Source organism: Amblyomma americanum, chromosome 10, assembly GCF_052857255.1.
Source record: "Amblyomma americanum isolate KBUSLIRL-KWMA chromosome 10, ASM5285725v1, whole genome shotgun sequence".
In the NCBI taxonomy this organism is placed as follows: Eukaryota; Metazoa; Arthropoda; class Arachnida; order Ixodida; family Ixodidae; genus Amblyomma; species Amblyomma americanum.
In genome coordinates, this window is record NC_135506.1 from 116,136,099 (window position 1) to 116,158,063 (window position 21,965).

Genomic DNA, 21,965 nt, shown 5'->3' on the forward strand with positions numbered 1-21,965 from the left:
ACATTTCTTCAAATCCTAGCGGTGAATATTTTGTTTGCGCGCATGCCAGGCGTGAGACTTTCTGGCATCTTTGCTAGGCTATGGATGAATGATGAATACTCACAACGTAGACAAATGAGAAAACTATTACATCCTTGAAGTAGGATAATTGACGTCTTCTTGCTCAACAGGTTAACTGTTGCGCCATGCTGCCCGTAGCTGCCGTTCTCTATCGGCAAAAGGTATGAACTAGAAGGTACGCGCTGGAGCAGTGCCAAATGTGCAGGTCTCTAGTTAGCATGTGGTACAGGGACGAGATGAGGCTGTGTGTAGGTTTGCGATATTACCTTGATTATCAATATTGGTTTTAACAAAGCTGTTTCGGCGCGGTGCAACGTTTAAAATGTCGCGACTGTCTTGTACGGGACCCACTGAATGCGGATCCGAGATTTGAACGCTTCGAAAGGGCTGCGTCTGCGCGGCCGTGCCGGACGGCGGTCATGAACCCAGACAACCAAGGCCCGGGTCATTCATGGCGGCCTCGCTGCATCGTGTGTGGCCTCGGGTGGGCGGCGAACGCGGTGCTGCACCCGCTGCCCTCGGCCAAAAAGCGCGAGCACCAAGCGTGGATCGACTTCGTGCGGCGCAGCCCCGGCCGCGGCATGCACGATTGGACGCCGTCGAACTGCAAGCCCGTCTACGTGTGCTCGCTACACTTCGCGGCGAGCTGCATCTGTCCGATGAAGATGAAAGAGCGCTGCGGCACCGTAGTTTACGAGAGGCGCCTGAGGCCGGGCGCCGTGCCCACGATCTACCCGAAAGCTGCCAACGCCGATGCTAGAGGCGTGGCATCTGCAGTCCCGGTCGCGCCGTTGGTTTTGGGTGAGCGTGGGATTGATGTGGGACCGAGCATCAAAGGCGACGACCAGAAGAAGAAGCTGCCGGTGAGCACGCACCACTCATACGTGCTCTCGGTCTCTGATGAGAAGTGTGCATGTGTATTGAAAGGGCTCATGTTTACAGTGGACAAATTGTGCTAGAAAGGCTATTTGCGTACAGGCTGTAGAACAGGCATTGATACATTTCGCTGAGGAAATGACGTGGAAATGAACTGGAACACCATTTACCAATTCTGTTTTTGTTAATGTTGCACAGTCGACAGCCTCAGACACAGGCATGCTGTGAAAATTAGAACCGTTTTTTTCAGTGCTGTAAAACCTACCCTTTTTCTTTCACTAGGGAAGGGGATCAATAATGAATTAACATAGAAGCCAAGCCTAGTAATACATCTGGGAAGTACGGATGGCTTAAAATGAGAAGTTAAGATGACATGTTCTAGGGAAAGGTTCCTAGGTTGCAGTAATAGAAACGATGCAAAAAAATATGTATTGATACAGCTCCAAATTAGTGAAGGTTTTAGTGATAAAATCAAGAAACCTCAGCAGTTCCATCAGTTGGATGAGCACAGTGGCAGCATATGGGTGTCGTGACACTACACAGTGCTTGCCTGTGACCTCGGAAAGCAAACGGAATACTTGACTTGCACCTGCCATCCACCTGCATTGCCACACTTGCAGGTGCAAGGCAGTCGACTGTGTTCTTACGAAAAAAGTTCAACACTATTGCTTGGAGGGCTGCCTTTGAGTGGCACTTACTGCTTCACTATTTATTGCTTCACTAGTTGTACTTGACTACACTGAAGCCGTGAAGGACCGTGGCACTGTTCGTTTGATTTATAACCTTTGTCAGTAAAGTTCCGAGACTGAGTCCATTTAAAAAAATGCATTTAACATTGAAATCGTTTGTGCAGCACCCCTTCAAAATAGTCTCCCTTGCAGCTTCACAGTTTCCAACGCTTCTTGAGGTCTTGGAAACAGTTGAAAAACGCTTTTGGCAGGGCTGTCAGCTCCTTTGTCGTGGTGTCTTGAATGGCCTCCACGCTCCCAATCCAGCGACCAAAAGGTCGCTGGATTGGGAGCAACAAGGGCTCTTCACGCGAGGAAACAGGAAAAAATCCTGTGGGGAGAGGTCAGGCGAGTATGGCGGATGGGGAAGTACAGCAATACTGTGCTTGGCGAGAAATTTTGTCATGCTGAGAGCAGTGTGTGGCCTTGCGTTTTTGTGGAGAAGTCTCCATTGTCCAGATGCCCATAAGTCAGGGCGTCGGCGTCGCAGTGCATCACGCATGTCTCAGAGTACGCGAATATGAAACTTCTCATTCACCGTCTGCCCTTGGGGGACAAACTCGTGGTGTATGACGCCTCTGGCATCGAAAAGAACTATCAGCATCGTCTTTTTTTTTGGTCTTCTGTCACCGCACCTTTCTTGATGCCGAAGAGCTTGGGACCTCCATTCGGCGCTCTGCTTCTTTGTTTGTGGATCGTATTGAAAACACCCGCCGCGGTGGCTGAGTGGTTATGGCGCTTTACTGCTGGCCCGAAAGACGCGGGTTCGATCCCGGCCGCGGCGATCGAATTTCGATGGAGGCGAAATTCTAGAGGCCGGTGTACTGTGCGATGTCAGTGCACGTTAAGGAACCCAGGTGGTCTAAATTTCCGGAGTCCTTCACTACGGCGTCCCTCATAGCCTGAGTCGCTTTGGGACGTTAAACCCCCATGAACCCATAAAAACGTATTGAAAACACCATGTTTCGTCTCCAGCAGTGATGCTGTCGATGAATGCAGCATCCGTCTCTGCTCAAATCAGCGCTCACTGATGCCGACATGTCCTTCTGGTCCTGTGTGAGGGTCAGACAGAGGCAGAAAAACTTTATTCGCAAGTGAGTTTTAGAGTGCGGCATAAGTCTGGCATTCAGCTTTCGTTTCCCCAAGTTCTCACACAAAATTTGATGGCATGTTGTCTTACTAATGTCGAGAGCATCTAATATCATGCGGGCTGTAATGGTGTGGTCTTGCGAGTGGTGTGGTACGAGTTTCCTGATCCGAGCCACTTGTTTTCATTCCGTGAGGTTGAAGGGCGCCCCTGCCTTGTGTCGTCTTACGACGTTTTCCCCAAATTGAACCTCTTGTGCCACTCGAAAACTCGCGCCCGCGATAATGTCTCGTTGCCGTAAGCGTCACGAAGGAGCTGATACGTCTGTGTTGCTGTCTTGCTGAGCTTCACACAGAATTTTATGTTTTACACGCTGTTCGAGGTGGACGTCCATCTCTCCACATTCACTCACAGTAGAATGCACAGATGACTAGTGACAACGTATTTTTTATATGTAGTGCCATCTAGCGGCTTCCACAGCAATTAACATAAATAGCTCAGGTTAGCCCGAAAAGATGGCGCAACACATACGCATCAACATTTGTTTTGGGGAATCATTTCTAGAGAAGAAAATAAATCAGTCTCAACTTTGCGGACAATGGTTGTATTTACAGTACCTCTAAGTTCCCTCATGTGGGGGATTTGTTGTGTCTGCTGAAAATGTCATACTTAATTATCATTGGAGGGCGCTACTAGACATCAATCATCACTTTCATGTGCATATGTTCCACATGTGTTCCATCAGTGTTGCCACCTCTATTTCCGAGCATTCCACCAAAATGGGTTCCAAAATCCACTAAAAATCTGCTAAATATTTTCTAAAAACACCGAAATATCCACTAATATACACTGCGATGCTAGATGTAAGAATACTTGCAGTGCGTCTTTCCTTGGCTTTGAAATGCATGCAAATGTAACGATTCAGTGTCAGAACTGTGATCAAAACAAGGGGTAAGCAAGAACAAAACCAGAATGCGCAGTGGCATTTGCTTGTGCGCCTGTCATAGCCAGCCATGAGCATGAGGTGAACGAAAAGGTGGCATATTTTATTGCGCAACAATGGTTAGGAAAAAACATTTTCTTCAAACGTCTAGTCACATTATTTTTTGAGCGACATTCGTTGGCAGAATCCAGGGCAGCTCGTACCGCATCGTTTTGCGCCTGCTGCGTTCTCAGCGAGCGTTCCTGCCAGTAATTTTGTTTCAAGCTGTAAGCTAATTCTATTCTCCTGAAACGCACAGTCCGCTATAACTTACATAGAAAATCCTCCATAAGGTGCCATTCTTCAAATGTATACAAACATTAGGAGATAGCAACAAAGGTTACATAGTCCATCAATCACACTGCATGACTAATTACAAGAAAAAGCATGAAAGGAGTGTAAGTATGTTCGGACTAGTCACAACTAGCCGAAAGCAACTCTATGCGAGCATTGAAGCAGAGCCGCTTAAAAACTGTGTGACTTCAATACACAAATGCATCAGCATCTTCATCGGAATCTTCATCAGCCACCTGCAAGCAATGTGGCTGACACGTAGCACTTCCTGAAGTTGATGGCTCAGTCTCTCCGCTGTAACTGGTATCAGTTCCAATGAGTCGGATAACTTTTTCTGGAAGTTGGTAGTCAAAACATCCTTTATTGTGCCTCTTCAGCCCCGCTCTGATCACAATAATAGCATTGACTGTAGCTGGCGAGAGTCTGTTTCACAGCTTTGTCTCGAAGTTCATCTGGATGACTGACCTTTCAACTTCCACGTTCGAGTAAGGTAGGACTAGCATTGAGGTAGCAAAGTACGCTAGTTATCTGAATGGGTTTTTGTTAGAAGAGTCTCTGATTTTTTACTTCACACCAGAAGTTCTCAGTCGTTGAGGTATTCGCCCTTGTGTGCCGCCGGGTACCCACCAGTGATACAATGGGTACAAGCTTTCCCCTGCCTGGTGCTCGGCTTCTTTAGGGCGAAATGCTTGGGAAATGGGTCTTGACCCCACCATGATTAATCTAAAACACCTTGTGCCATGGCACTCTTTGGCCACAGTTGCCCTTGCGCCATAAAAATCCCTCACCATCATCGTTCACCCATGTGACAGTCATGATGCACTTCCATTGTCTTTCTGCCGCATGTATTTTGCCTGGCGTTAAAGCAACCACTTCCATCAGTGGGACTGAGAGAGCTTCAGTACACACAAGGCTTTTTCTACTGACAACGGTAAAATGCTTTTTATTGTTTCAGTGTTTTTAGGAAGCCTCTGCCTCTAGCCTGTAGAAACCAGGAGCTTTATGCATCGCTTTCTAAACATGTCCTCGTGTTCTGGACCAAAGCCCGCTTCTTTCCTTGAATGTGCATTTCGAACAAGTAGCCCAAGTACGGTTTTGGGTTGAGGCAGTCTTCTACTTTGGTCTTGATTGCGTCAATGTTTACTGTTGGAAGCAAAACTTTCTTTATTGGAGTAGACAAAAGTCGCACGAAGTCTTCCAGCAGCTTTGTCTGGCCTGCATTCTATGCTTCAAAAGACTTGTTCACTGTTTGTATTTCCAGGAGTACAGGCTTTAGGGTTAGCAAATAAGCTTTATTCAGGTCGTCAGTACATGAAGTGAAGCACCTACGCGCCGTAACATTTTTCCGTCAACCTAACTATTTGGCAGTGCGCCTTCAGCTCCTCCCACTGGTACAGCACTCGTTCCACTGCTGTTGTGATAGAAAGCCATCTAGTCTAGCAAGCTTGCACGATCTTCAAAGGTGCTTCTCCGCTGTTCAAGAGACAAAAAAATTTCTTGTATGCCTACTGCCGTCATGAGAACCTAGCGAACCAATTGTAAGTTTCACTCACAAGGCAATCTGTAGGATTCTTGGGAGTACTTGTCCCACAGTGGCTGATGTCGCCAGCTGGAGTGAATGGCACACACATCTAGTCAAAATCAAATGGGGAGCATGAGACTTGAGCTGTTGATAGACGCCTTTGTTTACGCCTGTGACAACGCTTGCGTTGTCTGTAGTGATACCAGCCAGATTTTCCAGTTTTAGGCTGTGATCGTACAGTGCACATTTTATGCTCTCAACTATGCTGTGCGCATCACATATTTCTAGCATGCACTGGGACAAGAATGTTGTTACAATTGACGACATTGCTTCACTGTGGTAAGTTACAGATATTGGTGAATACTTTGTTACCGATATGTTAGTTGATTCGTCAACAATGATTTTGTATTTGCTGTTGCGAGTGTCAGATGAAAGGTCTTCTTTAAAGTACAGGTACAGAACATTTCTAAGCGCTGCAGCACATTTTGTCCTCTTCATTCCATAGCCTTTGGCAGCTGCACTGTCTGGGAATGATTTCTTGATTAATTTTTCCAAATGGTCGGCAGTCATAATACTGCAGTGTTCAGCTATGAACAACACCGCCCTACCCACTACTGTGGTCGCTGCATCGCTTTCAGTTCTTTTAGAGAAGGTAATCTGCTTTTGCGACGGGCCCAATATACCAGCAGCATTCTGATGCTTTTTTGTATCCTTCTGCGCCTTCAGTACATGGATTTAAGTTAGCACTGGCAAAACTTACGTTTGGCTACCTTCAATCCATTGGGTTTAGTCTTGCAGAGGAGCCAGCTCCCCAGGTCCGGGTCTTAAACCCATTCGTCTCAAAACTTTTTAGCATACTTCACTTTCAGCATTATCGGCATGATAATCTCTGATGCACATGCGCGCCGAAGAATTAACTGTGGGATAGGTTATTTTCTGGCGAAGCGCCGCACACAATGCCAGTATGCCAAGTGGACTGATTTATTCTGCGCATAACAACAGAAGCAAGGGGAGGGAGGAAGCACTGAGAAGGAGAGTTCAAAGTGTGGAGCAACTGTTTTCTGGAAGATGCTGGCGCCGGAGTGCTGAGGCGAGTTAGGGTAGCACAAATGACAGAGGTGCCGAGGCAGAGGGGTGTCGCCTTTTGCCGCACCTTGCAGGGTCAGTGCATGGGGTCATGCATGGGATCAATTGACACCCTATAGCAGCTAGGTGCAGAGAGGCACAACTGCGAATCTCTCTGCGGGCTTCTTCAGGGCATATCATATAACTGCCCATGCCAACTGGCTCACATAGTGGATGACAAGGAGGCTGCCGGTGACGCTGCTAAAGTCCCTTCCTCGTACATAACCCGCAGGCTACTTTTTTTTTATTAAAGCCCGATGACAGAATTGCTCATTTTGGTCAGATCCACCAAGTCCACTTAAATGACCTGAAATCCACTAAAACAATAAGACCCACCAATTAAAGATTAAAAATCCCCTAGCCACTAGACGGACAATTTTTCTCGCTGAGAGGCAACAAAAGTCTAAAGTTAGCAGGAAAACCACTAAAATGGCAACACTGTGTTCCAACATGTGTTCACCCTTCATGCTGGTCGCATGTCTGTTCCCCACCTCGTCGCTGCCTAGTGGGTCGACGATGATGTGATACATCACAACAGTATTACATAGCAGGGGGAGGTGGGGGGGGGGGACAAACACATACAGCGCAGGCACTAAAAAAATAGTACTGCACAGAAACAGAACTGCGAAGTATAATATAAATATGTACAGAGGGTATATGCACCAATTGAAAAATACGTCATTTGGGGTCGTGTATCTCAGACTACAGGGGTATTCTTAGTATGCTTTCAGTGTTTTCATTAATGACATGCACAAGTGTGTTTGTATGCAAAATTGTACTTGTTACAAAAATATTGATTCTTCATGTGTTCTTGAATTGTTTTCATATCACATTCCTTGGTTAATGGGATTTCAGAAGTATTGTAAGCGGAATTTTAATGAGGGGAAGGTGTGAAAGCGCTACTTAAGTTCAACATATTCCGGGTGGACGCTTTGTTTTTGCACATTTCCCTGATAGTTGCACTGGGTGGAAGTTTTATACAAATCAGCTTAAGCCTGATCTCTTCTCTAAACCGCCTCTCTCGAGCTGGTGTGTAGAAACTGGCAGCTAACCTTTAACCCATTTTAGAAGGGTGGCCACCCCAGTCCCAGTTAGCTTTATTTCACCCAAAACCGCTTTTGAACCCTTCTCATCCAAACTGTGGCTTCATTTCAGGATGAGTTTCAGTGCTACACATAAAAGGTGACCCGACATATTGTAGGAGTTGATCTGACACACTGCTGGCATCTTTGTACAAACATGGTCAGTCTAAATCGATTTGTGTGCTCCATATGGCCCATGTGGCACTGGAGGAACGTTCCCAGATTTAGTATGCATACAGAGGTCATGCTCCTTGGACAGGGAAATTCTATGAATGCAGATGCCATGAATGCATTAATGTACTTAGAGGGAAAGAGTAGTAAAAAGAAAAAAAAAAGCAGTTCATAAACATTTACTAAGGATAAGTGATCACTGTTCTTTTCTGTTGCACTGCAGTAGGTGTATTCGTTTGTTCATTCATTAATTGAACAACGGCTGAAATGGATACAAACATCATTTGGACAAAGTAGCTGGACCCCTAATTTGCAGGCTAGTTGGGATCCAGGCACATTGTTCAGGAAATAAGGCAGCTCAAGCAGGTAACGCTGTTCACACAGTAATAGAAAAATTACAACCTTTTATTGCACAATTTCAGTAAGGTAGAGAAATTAATGCTTTCTTTATTTTAGGGGGCATGGTGTTCCAGACTAGAGTTCCAACCTATAAAGGCATTTTATCCATAAGCATTTTTGCTGACTGGGGCAGATAGTTGCTTCTTGCTATGCTGGGTGACCTGTATTGCAAAGATGCAAAGCTAAGTGAGGGTAGTGAAAAGTTAATGCTAATCAGACAGGACACCATTGACAGTTTTATATTCAATTAATGGTTGAAGTGGAAGTATCTTTAAAGGTTTAGAAAGAGGCAACATATGGACAGTGTAACTGGCTGTTGAGATGAAAAATATTGGTCAGTTTTTAATTTTTAGTGAAGATTCCAGGTCGGTTGCATAGGTATGGCCTCGGGATTCAAATCGATAGAATAGGTGGCTCTAAAATAAATATCAGTATGTTGTTTTTAGCCAGCCTTTCACCCATGTAATTATGACCCTGTGGCATGAAAACGTTCAGAATTTCAGATTCTTGTAATGAACATGTTTTGATAACACATAAAAGAATTCAACCCTCGCTGATGATTATTTATGCAATTTCTGTCGGGTCCTGATATCTCTAAGTCATGACTCTACAATGTTTTTAGGGAGTCTGCTGTAGTACTAATGACTCATTTCAGTACGGAGAAGGTATTATGTGGACATTCCAGCTTATTTTAGGGACAAGAGACAGAATACACATATGTTCCGGAGCCATGTTGCTGCTTACAGGAAATGCTGAGGCATTGATCTTGAAAACAGTTTTCTGCATTCATTTTGCATGCCTGGCTTTAAGTAGTTCTTCCTGGCTTGTTGCAGAGGGTTAAAAATAGTTTTTTTCTTGCCAAAGATTTTCTGTAGTTTTTGAAAATAGGCTTTTTGAGTTAGAACGCTTTTTCGGCATAGCATTGTCAGTAGTGTAATGCGTCAGAATACAGCTGAGATGTGCTAACTAGCTGGCTGGTTAACTAAAATTGATAGTTAACTTTTAAGCTATTACCATTAGGCTGCTTATTTATTAAAGGGACTATGCAATAAATTAATTGAGATTACATAAAGCAGACGAGAGATTGGCATTCGATCACTCGTCACCCCAGTGCAAGAATTTTTGAGCATGCATCAATAACAACCAAGATATAGGGGATTAAAAATTACGCTCCTCCTCTCCCCCCTCAACTCGTACATGCCGGGCACCAGAAAAAAATAAAGAAAACAGGTCTGGGACTGGGCCCCGCCTATGAACACGTCATCCTCTGAATACCCGATGAACACGTTCGGTTTGCAACTTCCGGTTGTCGCACCCAGCGCCCCAGCAGCAGCATCGGCAGCGTCTCCGCGGTCTCTCTTCACCTTTCTGGATTGCGGTGCGCTTCGGATTCTTTTGCTTGTCGTCTGTTGTTGCACGAAAAAGACACTGCGGGTGGCCCCTCAACTCCCGACAGAAAGAGGCGGCAGAGGTAAATTGAAACCATATGCGCGAAGGCAGTGACCTGGCTCGCGCTTGCCGGAGGGGCTCGCACGGCAGCACGAGCAGACGACTTTCACGGCTAACGGAAGTGTGCCCGTGACGTTGTGGCTGCTGTGGCTCCAGCGAATGACAGCGTGTGGTGGCCTGCTGACGTCATGGGTATAGCGACGTCTTTTCTCACGATTTTAGTTTCAAAATCGGTCACTACAAGCACACCAGTCGGCCCACAAATTTTAAAAAACACGGTTTTTAAAAATTCATAATAAATTGCCGGCTCAGTTCCGAAGACTCATATTTAGTGTAAATGCTCACTAGCATCATTTCTAAGCATTGAAAACATTTGCAAGCGACTTTTAATTCATTGCATGGTCCCTTTAATAGGGGTGTAGTGTACTGTAAGTAATATCAACATCAGATTTTTAAAATTTCATAAATGTGATTACCCTTGCTGCTGGGGCTCATTAAACTGGCCATTTATCCAGCCATTCAAAAATCGCATGCCTGCAGAGAGTGAACAGCAGTATGCATCAAATCGCGTCATCCTGTGGCGCACATGCCATGTGACAATCTCTGACCCACCCACGCTGCGGTGCTCACCGCTTTTCGTCACTTTGCTGCTCCAGAGTGCCTGTATCGATTGCCTATGCCATTATAAAAACAGAGAGGCCCCTCTCAACAAAAGCGAGGATATAAGCTAGGAAAGACCAAAATAAACAAAATAGAGGTGTTGCCATCATCGGCCAATTTTGCAAATAAACTGTTTCGGCACTGAATTTCTAGCTTGGATCCCAGAGGCTATCCTACACTGCTACTCACTTCAAAATGTTGGCATCCAGTCTTTCTCGGTGTGGATGTCGCGAGTTTGAATTCAATGACGTGAAAATCTTTACATTCACATGATGTTCCATAGCGCACGTGAATTACGCTCATGTGAATTGTTATCTCACCGATAAATGTGTTTCTTGCTTCTGCTGAAAAAATGTTAGCATATTCAGGGAAACTCAGATAATTTTTACTAAGAACAGTAATTGGATGATGTTTTCCTAATTGTCCCTTTAATAGCAGTTGTAAAGAGAGCGCAAAAAAATAAGAACCGTTTTTTTCGTCCTGCCATAAAATATGCAGATGCCCATCTTTACTTGATGTTTACGAGCACATTTTGCTTTACCTGCTTTAGGTGGAGCCACTCACTTTATAGGCAGAGTCTAAACTTTCTGGATGCCCGATTAGAAAGCAAAAGTTCGCCTTCTATATCAGAATATAGTTGAGCTTAGGCCGTGTCCACGAATGAGGATGCAGTGCCTGCAGGTGTCATGACATCATCACCTTCCATCCACACTTAGCTCCTTCCTTTTTCTCTCCTTTCCCCTTGTGTGGAGTAGTAGACTAGGTTCATGTTTCCACCGACCGAGCTCTCCACCTTGCTTGTCTTTAATGTTCGCACTTTTTTGCTGTTCATGCCATTTGAGCTTGTACTAAATGGTCCCCCTGTGTCATGTGACATTATACTTTTTCATATGACATTGCTTTGCCACCTGCTGCAATGTATTTTACTGTGTGTGTTTTTGGATGATAAACCTGTAAGTGTGTCAGCTCGAAAATGTGGTTTCGCATGGGGTAGCTATCTTGATTTGTGTCTTTTTTCCCCGATGCAGAGAGGTGCATTCAATGTAGAGGAAGAAGCCTACCTCATCGACCTGGTCAAGGAACGACCCCTCTTGTGGAATAGGGATGATGCGCAGTATTTCGACCAGGAGCTGAAGGGAGTCGCATATGGACAAATAGCCTCAGCATTTCGAGGGAAATTCACGGGTGCGTATCAGGGGGAAGCAGGGCAGGCAGTTCACTATGCAGTGTGACTTAACCCGGCCACTGAAGCTCGCCTGGTATCCACCTACTCGTGCTGTGCCATGTAACGAAGATTTTGTAGCAGTTGTCCTTGATATGACAAACTCACCATGCCAACTCTCTTAGCGAGTGCTGCGTTACTTGAGATTCGGCCGAACCGCGCGAAAGTTTCATGACAATAGAACAGAAACTGATAGGATTGCGTATGATCGCCTTGAGCAACCACAGTTTTAGGGCCCGTGAGACAACTTCTGAGGAGAGTACATAAAGTTGCTCAATCACTACGTTGTGCTGTCATGAACACCTGAGCCAAGTAATACACTTCTACATGCACCAGAGAACCCAGAGTCGTGCACAAAAGTTAGCGAGCCCTTTCCCGCAACTTTTTCATAACCGAACTTTCCTCTGTTTCATGCTCCTGTGTATGTCGGTTAAGACATGGCTGTCAGTTAGATTCTTTCAGACGTCACCTAGCTACCACGTCCGCGGCCAGACAGCCGCATCACTCCGGCAGGTCAGGAAGCTGCACCCTCGTGGAATTCCCTCGCGTATCGGCAGTGGGGTCAGTGGAGGAGCGCTGACCTTTCACTGTGCAAGAAGTGACAAGAGGAGACGGAAAGGCATAAAAACGCTGAAATTCAAATTTTCACTACAGTTAAATCAGGTTCTAACAGACGCATTGAAAAAATTCTTGCTGGAGGATATTCGTGAAGTGCCATTTTTTAACGTCCCAGACATAGTGCAACTTTAGTGAGAGCCCCTTTCAGAGCCTCGTTAACAAAATATGCTGTGTTGCAGCACCATCACTGCCTACACGTGGCAAACGCAGTAGTCTCTGCTTTTGTAACATCACATCTCATGTCGCTGCAACAGTTCATGCTCAAAAACAGCGAAAAAGCATTATGGTATAGCAAAAAAAACCTGGGACGAGCAGTGCGCACCCATTGCTGCCGCTCGGTTGGTTGTGTGATTCTGGTAAACCGCAGCGGTGGCCTAGTGGTCTGAGCATCCGCCTCGCATGTGAGAGGTGCGAGGTTCAATCCCCAGTGCCGCCGGGTGCCCACCGTTGATATAATGGGTACAAGCTTTCCCCCTGGTCTGGTGCTCGGCTTATTTAGGGTGAAATTCTTGGGAAAGGGGTCTTTGGCACCACCTTCAGTAGAAGAAAATACCTTGTGCCATGGCACTCTTTGGCCACAGATGCCCTTGCGCCATAAAAATCTATCATCATCATCGTGTGATTCTGGTGCCACTAGCTGTTGGGAGCAGGGATGGCATAGAATGCTGGCAATGCGAAGCGATGAGTCCATTTCCTGGGGTAACAGTGGCCAGGCAGAGAAGAGCAGGTGCATGCAAGGAGAGGCCACTAGGTGCCTGCACCACCGGTCTAGTGGTAGTGGCGCCACCGTGCATGCTCTCCTCTAGTCCGGCTGTGGTTCCTTTGGCTCCTCAACTCTCCCCGTCCCACTCGTAGCAGCGTTGTGTGAAGCATGGTGGAGGTAGTGGTGGCTGCTGCCGCAGTCATGTTATCAGTGCAGTCATGAAAAGTTGCTCAGCATTTATGACTACAAGAGTAATGGGAGGTTTTGCTGTGTACTTTTCAGAAGCAATTTCACGTATATTTCTTTTTTTGTTTGGTTTCCTTTATATGTTGTCCTTCCAAGTATTCACACAAAAACTGCATGTAACACAAATCCTGCTTAAAGTGAAAAATAGTGGAGTTTTCTCAGTTTTGTTGTGTCCAGGTTTAACTGTATAGCCATGACCACCATTATATTATGGCTCCACACCTGCTAAAATATGCGGTGTATGTTTGAACACAGAGGGAGGGGCTCTGGAATTACATGCATGAGTGCTTCCCATGCTTGCGGACAGCTGTCTGTGTTTATGCAGATGAAGTCACAAGCTCACAAGCCACAATGTTAGACCTTTGTCGATAGCTCGTGTGAGGTCAGCACACTTGTGGCATGCCCTGGCCTTTGCTTGCAGCTTCTACTGTAGTGTGCCTCAAATTTGACCACAACTGTATACTAGTGTACTGTCTTCCTTGCTGTCAGCTCCCTGTATTGTATGCAGAGTTCATGACATACTCAGTTTTGATGATGAGCTAGACATGTTCAATGTGAGAGTTGTCCAAACTTTTTTTTTTTTTCCAGGGAGCTTGTTCTCTCTCTGCGTAGCTTTGACAGTTGGTATTAATGCATGCTATCATTTGTAAGTTGCCTTTGCCAGGAAAGATGTATGCCAAAAAGGCAAAATTGGGCCTTTTTGCTGAGTGCTCCTGTGCCCTGTTTTGTTATAGAGAAGAAACTAAAGTCAATCCTCGTTGATCTTAATTAAGGGCTAGCACATTGAGCTAAACAACGAGACCTCATCCACCCTCGAAGTCCATATTATTGTATAAGAGTCTGTGGGTACACTACTTAAAGGTGCACTAAAGAAAATTCTGAGTTCGTTTTTTTACTGCGAGAACTCGATCTGCACGCTGCAACCATTCTTAGAAACTTTGAATTATTCTCCTGTATGGCCAATTTCTCTGTTAAATCACATTAAACGTCCCAGCTCCCGTCTTTCTTTTTTAACTGAGCTCGGAGAGTAGGAGGAGTCAACCAACGCACAGTGTGCCTTTCAGCTAGTCGCTTGCCAGCTTGCTGCTCTGCCATGAGTGGAGTAATACGTAGTAATATGCCAAGTGATCTTTGAAAACATGCAGATTACTTGCAAACCAAACAACACTTGCAACAAAACGCGATGGCATCACACAGATCACACGAAAAAGTGTAGAACCATAGATGTCACAGGATTGCAAAATTGAGGAGTGGGGGTGAGGCAGACACGGGGCCTTCAAGAAAAGGGAACCATGATCACCGACACACCGTATGGAGGTAAGCGAGGCATGCACTTCCGCTGCAGCAGATGAGGAGAAAACACTCAGATAGCTCCGGGCTTGTTTTTTTGGTGATGTGTTCTCTGAACCACAAATACGTAGTGGTTTTATCATACTGTTACTGCAGTCATGTTCAAAAAGAGTTATAAAAATTACTTTGGCTCTCTTCATGGTTTTCACTTGCTAGTCGCAAGGTGATGAAGGTGAGTGTCGTGAAAGTAATGAGTCCACACGGATTTTTATTTCCGTGGGCTTAATTTGTGGCTGTGTTGTCTGTAACTGAAACTATTTATTCACAGAAATCCAAAAAACAAAATAAAAGAAGTTTTCCTCTTTAGTGCACCTGCAATTAACTCTCAATTCTTAGCATTGTACTTTATAAAATGGACAGTGGCATTTGCAAACCAGCATGTCATGCCTATTGTTGCAGGCATTCTACACACAGTGCCTTATCCTTTTGTAACTTATTACAGTTGCGCAGTTGCGAGAGAAATTCCGCATCCTGCGTAACCAGTTCAGGGAGGAGAAGCGAAAGCTCAAATCTCTCTCGGAAGCAAGGCCGGGAATCACCCCAGAGTCTCACTGGGTCCACTACAAGCGTATTATGTTCATGGACATTATTAATGGACCACGCCGATGGAGGTGCAAGCTTGTGAAGAAGGAAAATCAGGCAAGTGTTGGCCTGTGTTGGTCGTCATGCATACGAAACGAATCTTCCAAATTTATTGAAGTCAGTGTGGAAGGCGACTAACAAACTGAAGATCAGAAGCAAAATGCGTGGGAAATTAGGAACCAGACTTGCATGGAGCTTGCTAGCAGCAGGTTTTAATGCGTGTCGCGAGTTCACCACTTAAAGGCACTATGCAATAAATCAACTGAGATTACATAAAGCAGACGAGAGATTGGCATTCGATCACTCGTCACCCCAATGCAAGAATTTTTTGAGCTAGCATCAATAACAACCAAGATATTAACGATTAAAAATTATGCTCCTCCTCTCCCCCTCAACTCGTACACGCAGGGGCACCGGGAAAAAAAAATAAAGAAAGCAGGTCGGGGCTGGGCCCCACCTATGAACACGTCATCTGCTGACGTTCGGTTTGCAACTTCGGGTATATGGGCTCATTATGATGCACTATTGTGTGCAAAAGTAAGAGGCCCCCCTCCCTCTCTCCAAGTTCCAACTCGTGCCACTCTGCACAGGGGTGCCACCTGACAAAGCACCTAGGTGTTGAGGCTGGTGCAGTGGGCTCATTTCGATACCAGAAGTGTTTCATCACGTGGCGCCCCCATGCAGTGGCATGGGTCCGAACTTGTAGGGGGGTTTCTTCTATTTTTGCCCATGATGGTAGACATGCAAGAAGCCAACAGTCATCAAAACCAACAAAAGTACAGGGAAACATTCCTTTTATTCATTTTTTAATGGCAGTTTTTATCACAGTGGGAAATTGGTACTGTATTTTTTTTATATGAAAGATGCTTTGATGAGAAGCAAAAGGAAAGACAAGCACATGCTGCTAGTGGAATCCAAACCTGCGTTCTGTTAGCACCTTCCTGGAGCACCGAGTTAGGGCAGTCGTCGCTGTAGCTCATTTGATAGAGCACCATACAGGACATATGGAGATGGTAGGTTTGGATCCCACCAGCAGCTTGTGCTTGTCTCTTCATTTACTCTGCATGAAATTATCTCCATCTAAAAGCTGAATATTCCAGTAATTTCCCACTTTGATCCACGCCACCAAAAAAAAAAAGAACATAACACTGTGCTCTTCTTGGTTTTGGTGGTTGGCTTCCTTTATATAGATGTAGTGAGTGCTGCGTAAGTACTGGTTCTAATGTGCATTATAAATATATGAGTACTTTTTGAATAAAAATGAGTGGCTAGTCAGCCCTGCGCATGCCTGCTTCATCTTATTTTGCCCCATGTCTAACTGTTGTTTTACTCAGCTGACCAACTCCTTTCATCCTGTGTTTGCAGCCTGTTCAGGAAGTTCCTTCGTATGTGGGGTTTACTGGATACTTTCTGCTTGGCCCCAGGTGTGCATCAAGCAAAAGGTGCAGATGTGCAGTCGTTCAGTAAATGTTTACACTGCATCAGTGCTTACTAGCTATTGTAAGAAAACAGTGTCCTATAAGTTGGCTATTTTTTCTATAAATTTGTGCTTATTAAGGCGAAAGCCTTTAATGGCTCATGCTCGCAGCCACGATCGTGTCCGTCTGTTCATGATGCTTTGTTTAGTGGGAACTATAAAAGATAGGAGAAAAAGAATGGTTGCTTCAGATAGAGGAGGAAAAAATGACCCTAGAAACAAAGTTTTGATGACTAGAATAATTAGCTAAAAATTACAGCCAAAAATGTCAAAATTGCATAGAAATAGCGCGGACGACGTTGATATTGCCACGGGAACGATGGGATGTCACATCCACCGGAAGTCGTCACAGCATATTGAAGTAACTCGGGAACTAATAAAGATGGGAGAAAAAGAACAGTTGCATCAGATAGAGGAGGAAAAAATGAACATTGAAGCTAAGTTTGATGACTGTGATATAATTACTTAGTTATAGTGAAAAATGTCAAAAAATTGCGTTAAAAAACGGAGTGACGTCATATCCACTGGAAGTCGTCACAGCACAGTGAAAAAAAAAAAAAGAATGGACAGAAAAAATGCCGGATTTAGTAATTAATAAGTGATAGTAATTAGTAATTGATTAATTATTGATTAGTTAAGGGTAATTCACAGATGCAGCAACAGTGCAGTCAAAGTCGCGCGGAAAGGCTTTCGCTGTAACATACATCTTGGATGGAAGGATGTGTGCATCAGGCTGGCTGCTTCAGGATCATGATGGAAGATTTGCTTTAGAGTCAACTGAAAGCCCTATTGCTGCTCAGGTGTGTCTGCAGTTGCTACAATAGAATATACGGCTTAATCAGGAGGGCTTGGGGCGAAACGTAGTTTGAGAAATGTAGCTGTGTAGGAATGCTTCGAATCATATCCGCAATTTCATTGGACTGGTTTTGAAGACTCATTCGGGTGAAAATTCTCCTTATTCTATGTTGGGAAATAATTGCATCTTTTTTTTTTCGCTTTGTGTGCAGAAAACTATTGGTGATAGATTCTTAGGCTGTATTTCTTTCCCTTTTCATAGTGAGCTATAGTCAAGGCATTTAGCACGGAAATACCCATATCTCGGCAAAATAATTTTTGAAAATGTTGACATTTGTTGATTGACCGCAGCACTAAAGCAAAACGTAGTAAAAGAAAATTGTAGGGGGTACATCACTGGATATTGGGACAGTGCACTAGCCAGGGATCAGTTTTCTTAAGCACAGATCACTCCATTTGAAGTGAATGTGACAGCACCTTGTAGATAAGTTGTACATGTCAGGTAAAGCTCCTCGATGAACTAAAAGTAACGACAGCTTCTCCCTCCTCCTATGCCGGTGCTCCTTCTCTCGGCTCCTCCCCGGTGCCGATAGTGGCGGCACCTGGGGAGCTAGCAGACGCTCGCGCTTTGGTGCGCAGTAGACCGCGGGCCCGAATAATTTGTTTGTTGCATTTACTGCCTTAGCTTCTGCTGCAGGGAGATCATGGCATGGAAGATTGTTGGTTACATTTTTCAACTCTAGAGGGCGATAGTCATCCATGAAACAAGTTTCGTGCCTTTAATGCTTGTTTTAAGCCTGACAACAGTCATTTCGTACGTTTGTCGTGAATTTGGCAGTTCAAGGGTTAAATTATGTCCAGCAGCTCCTTGCCAACTTTCAGGCAGTAGGTGTACCATAGTTAAGGGTTAAATGGAGAGACATGGGGGGCCATTTGCCCTGCAGTGGTCATAGTCAGGCTGATGATGATGATGAGTTTGCTTATATCATCAAGCAACTGGCACATTCACAATTTTGTGTGCTGAAATATATTTCACTGGCCATATTTGTTTCTTGTTTCTTTTTGTTCGTTTTTTAAGCCATGCTTTGATATGCACAAGTCTACCATTTATTCCTGAACAAGCATGTGTCTGTGGGGGTATTCTCATACTCGAGAGATTGCTCTAGTGAGATTGTTTCCCACCGTTTCTAGAGGCTGAATGAGCCCTGTATTTCTGAGGCGTGTTTTCATGTGCTGGCTAGTCAGGAAACGCCTGTGTGTGCAGGAACAAGATCCGGCAGACGTGCCAGAAGCTGCTGTCGCTGCTGCAAGAGCGCTGCCTGCAGGCTTGCCACAAGATGGCGCAAGCGCTCGAGACATGGGCCAAGTGAGTGGACTCTCGCTTGTGGATGATATGGAAGATCGTGAATAGTGACTTAGTGATATTGCTCAAGAGGGGGGGAGTACATAAACTGTTTTATCTTGCCAGTGCTCACTACTCGCCTGTGGGACAGAAACTTGGAGGCTGATGAAAAGGCTTGATATTAAGCTGAGAACAACAACAACTTAGGGAGCTTTGGGAAGGAAAATTATAGGCGTAACGTCATGAGATGGGAAGAGAGCAAAGTGGGTCAGGGAATAAAGGTGAAGTAACCAGCAATGACATTACGGTTGAAATATGGAAAAAATGGGCATGGGCAGGGCACGTAATGCGAAGGGAAGATAACCACTAGTGGAGTGGATTCAAAGAAAAGGCAAAGGTAGCAGGGGGAAGCAGAAAGTCAGGTGGGTGGACGAGAGTGGGAAGTTTGCAGGATAAGGTGGCTGCGACTGGCACCAGACAGAAATAATTGGAGAGATATGGGAGGGGCCTTTGCCCTGCAGTGGACGGAATAGTTGGGCTGGTGATGGTGGTGGTGGAGGTGATGAAGGTGATATGAGAGAGGGAGTACATATTATTGTCTCTGACAGTTTAGAAAGAGCAACTTCCTTGCAGTTTCGCACTTTGTGAAATTCTGTGCAAAGTGTACATGGAGTTGCTGCCTGAATTCAGCATATAGTACCAACAGAAATTTTACCGAATTTAGTACCGGTCTGAGATTGTTCTCTAACAGCGTGTGCAGGCAGCAGATAAGCGAGGGGGAAGGGGGTCACAGCATTGAAGAAAACTAATGACAAGGAAATAAAGCATGCCGATCTGATTGCTTGCTTGCAAACGGAGCAGCGTACAACAGCACATTCACAATTGCTTTAAGCCTACTCCAAGCCCAAATAAGTACGCGAAAATAAAGGATTGCTTTTTCTGAATGTTTTTTCGGACACCTGTTTATTCACTTTTCCGCAGTCCTCGTGAGGTCCAAATAAATGGTGGCTGTAGTTGAACCTTATTGTAATGAACACGTTATAGCGGATTATTGAATAAAATAAAGTAAAAGCAAAGTTTGGTTGGTCCATGCATTATTTCAATGAGAATTGTGTTTGTATAACGAAACGAAAAGGTCAAGATTTGACGCGGGATCGGTTATGCTGAAGCAGTTTTAGTGCGAAAGTGCTACTTCATGGGGTTGAACTCAACCAGGAATCTTGTGGCTTGCATCACCCTGAGGGTGCGGAAATAAAATATATATCACCGCGACTGGGTTTCGAACCCACAATTGCGGGAGCAGCTTAGCATCGCTGGCCACTGCCCGAGAGCACTGTGCTATCGCTGCAGCCGATCAGGCCTGATGCTAAACTGCAACGCACTCTCGCGCTATGCATTGTGCATCGTCTTCATCAACTTCCACATGTGGCACAAACTGATCAGATCATCATAACCTGGGTTAACCATCGCCAGATGTGCCGACGACCCAGCAAAGCAAAACCATGAGCCAGCCAGGCTAAACACATGCTTTTGCATGTCTACTCGGTCTAGTTACGTTAAAACTGTACCACTTTTTTTTTTGTATTCATGCGGCCCGAAATGTGTTAATGAGCCAGAAAAAAAGCTCTTAGCCCTTTACTCTTAAGCTATTGAAAATTTTTACTCCGTGGTTATGGGGCCTTAGAAATTGTAAAAGCACGCAGCAAAATAAAAATCCAGGGCTGAAAGGGTTAAGAAAGATGTTTTTTTACTTTTCCAGCACAAAATACGTCTGGTTAATTTTGTGCAGGGATGTGCAGAATTTCATACAAAGTTATTGTACGATTATATTATAAAGATGGTTGTAGCCTCTTTCGACAGGTTATCTAGAAGGTTCACTGTTGGTTGAGAACTGTGAGCATTCGTTTATTGGCGCCCGTCATACTATGCACTTGCTGCTGTCTCTGCCACAGAGTTGTTTTTTCTTTGTGGGCACGATGTTCGCTCAAGAAAATGTTCCCTTTGAAAGCTCTTCCTGTGTTTTCCTGCATGCCTGATTGCCTGTGAAAATGGCATATTTTCATCTTGATGCCAGAGGCCTGCTTTTGCAACCTGGCCAGACCTGTAGCATATTGTTGGCACCTGGTTTCTTATGCTTGAAAAGTCACTCGCAGATTCTTGAGCTGATGGGATGTATTGTGCCATTGAAATATTTCCTCTTCCCCTCGGCCCTTTGCAGGCTCCAGAACCTGGAAGTCAGCACAGCTGAGCTTCTTCGCCTAATGGACGACAACTATGCTGTCACAATGAAGTAAGTGTGCAGTTTTCTAGAGTTCACTTGCGAGGAGTGCACGGGGCTCCTGGCTATAGAATCAGTGCTACAGAGTGGGCTGTTGAGAGTTTGTATAGGGCTAGGTAGCATCCTTCCCAGAAAAAACATTATTTATTGCTGCAGGACATGTTTGGGTTCTGTTAATGGGATAGAAGGCAAGTTTACCGCTCAAAGGCACTTATGCTCTTGATATTGGCAGGCATTTAATCGGGTTGAATTGTGGTGCTAACTAAACACGGAACTAAAACATGCCAACAGGAATCCTACTGTGGTCTGACAAAACTCAAGAACGAAGCAGCAGACCCCTCAGAGGAGGCTCTTCTGCTAGTGACGTCATTCTCGTGACATCGTGGTTTATCCACATGCTAGCGTGACATTGCAGGAGGTGGCTGAAAAAAAGGGGGTTAACCGTAGCTTAAAATGATTAACCACGGTGTCATGTAAATCGGTTGACACCATTCCTTGGAGGGCCTCCTTTGAAGGGCATCTGCCGTTCGAGTCGTACCCGACTATAGTATAGACAGTTGTGCAAGTTGGCGGTACATGTCGTCGAGAAACAGTTCGCCACGCTGGAACAAGGACAAACCCGATGCAGGACTTTGTATGTGTACCGTATTTACTTGCGTAATCCTCGCACTTTTTTTCTCTGAAAATCAACGCGAAGTTTGGGGGTGCGATAATTATGCGGGGAAAATTTTCAAGCAAATATTTCGGAGTGTTAAATGCAAAGATGAATGGGTGCAAGATCAGGATTGTCAGGTCCGCAATTGTAAATATAATGAAAACATTACTTTCAAGCGTAACTAACCTTCGTTATGAAAGTACAGGGTGAACGTAAGCTCAAGCTGCTAAAGCACTTTATTTGCCGCGCGCAACCTCCCCGT

At 45.0% G+C, this 21,965-nt stretch overlaps 1 protein-coding gene across 2 annotated transcripts in view; it reads left to right on the top strand.

Moving 5' to 3' along the window:
* Positions 1-226: 226 nt before the first annotated feature.
* The window catches only part of LOC144107621 (uncharacterized), a 32,767-nt gene continuing 11,028 nt past the window's right edge, over positions 227-21,965 (top strand). The window contains exons 1-6 of one of the 2 annotated variants that reach the window (XM_077640721.1): positions 227-923; positions 11,464-11,620; positions 15,017-15,213; positions 16,522-16,598; positions 18,693-18,794; positions 20,989-21,060. In XM_077640721.1, coding sequence (XP_077496847.1) covers positions 480-923; positions 11,464-11,620; positions 15,017-15,213; positions 16,522-16,598; positions 18,693-18,794; positions 20,989-21,060 — 1,049 coding nt within the window. In that variant the 5' untranslated portion in view covers positions 227-479. The remainder of the gene's footprint in view (positions 924-11,463; positions 11,621-15,016; positions 15,214-16,521; positions 16,599-18,692; positions 18,795-20,988; positions 21,061-21,965) is intronic. The other variant, XM_077640722.1, reaches the window with a different exon arrangement.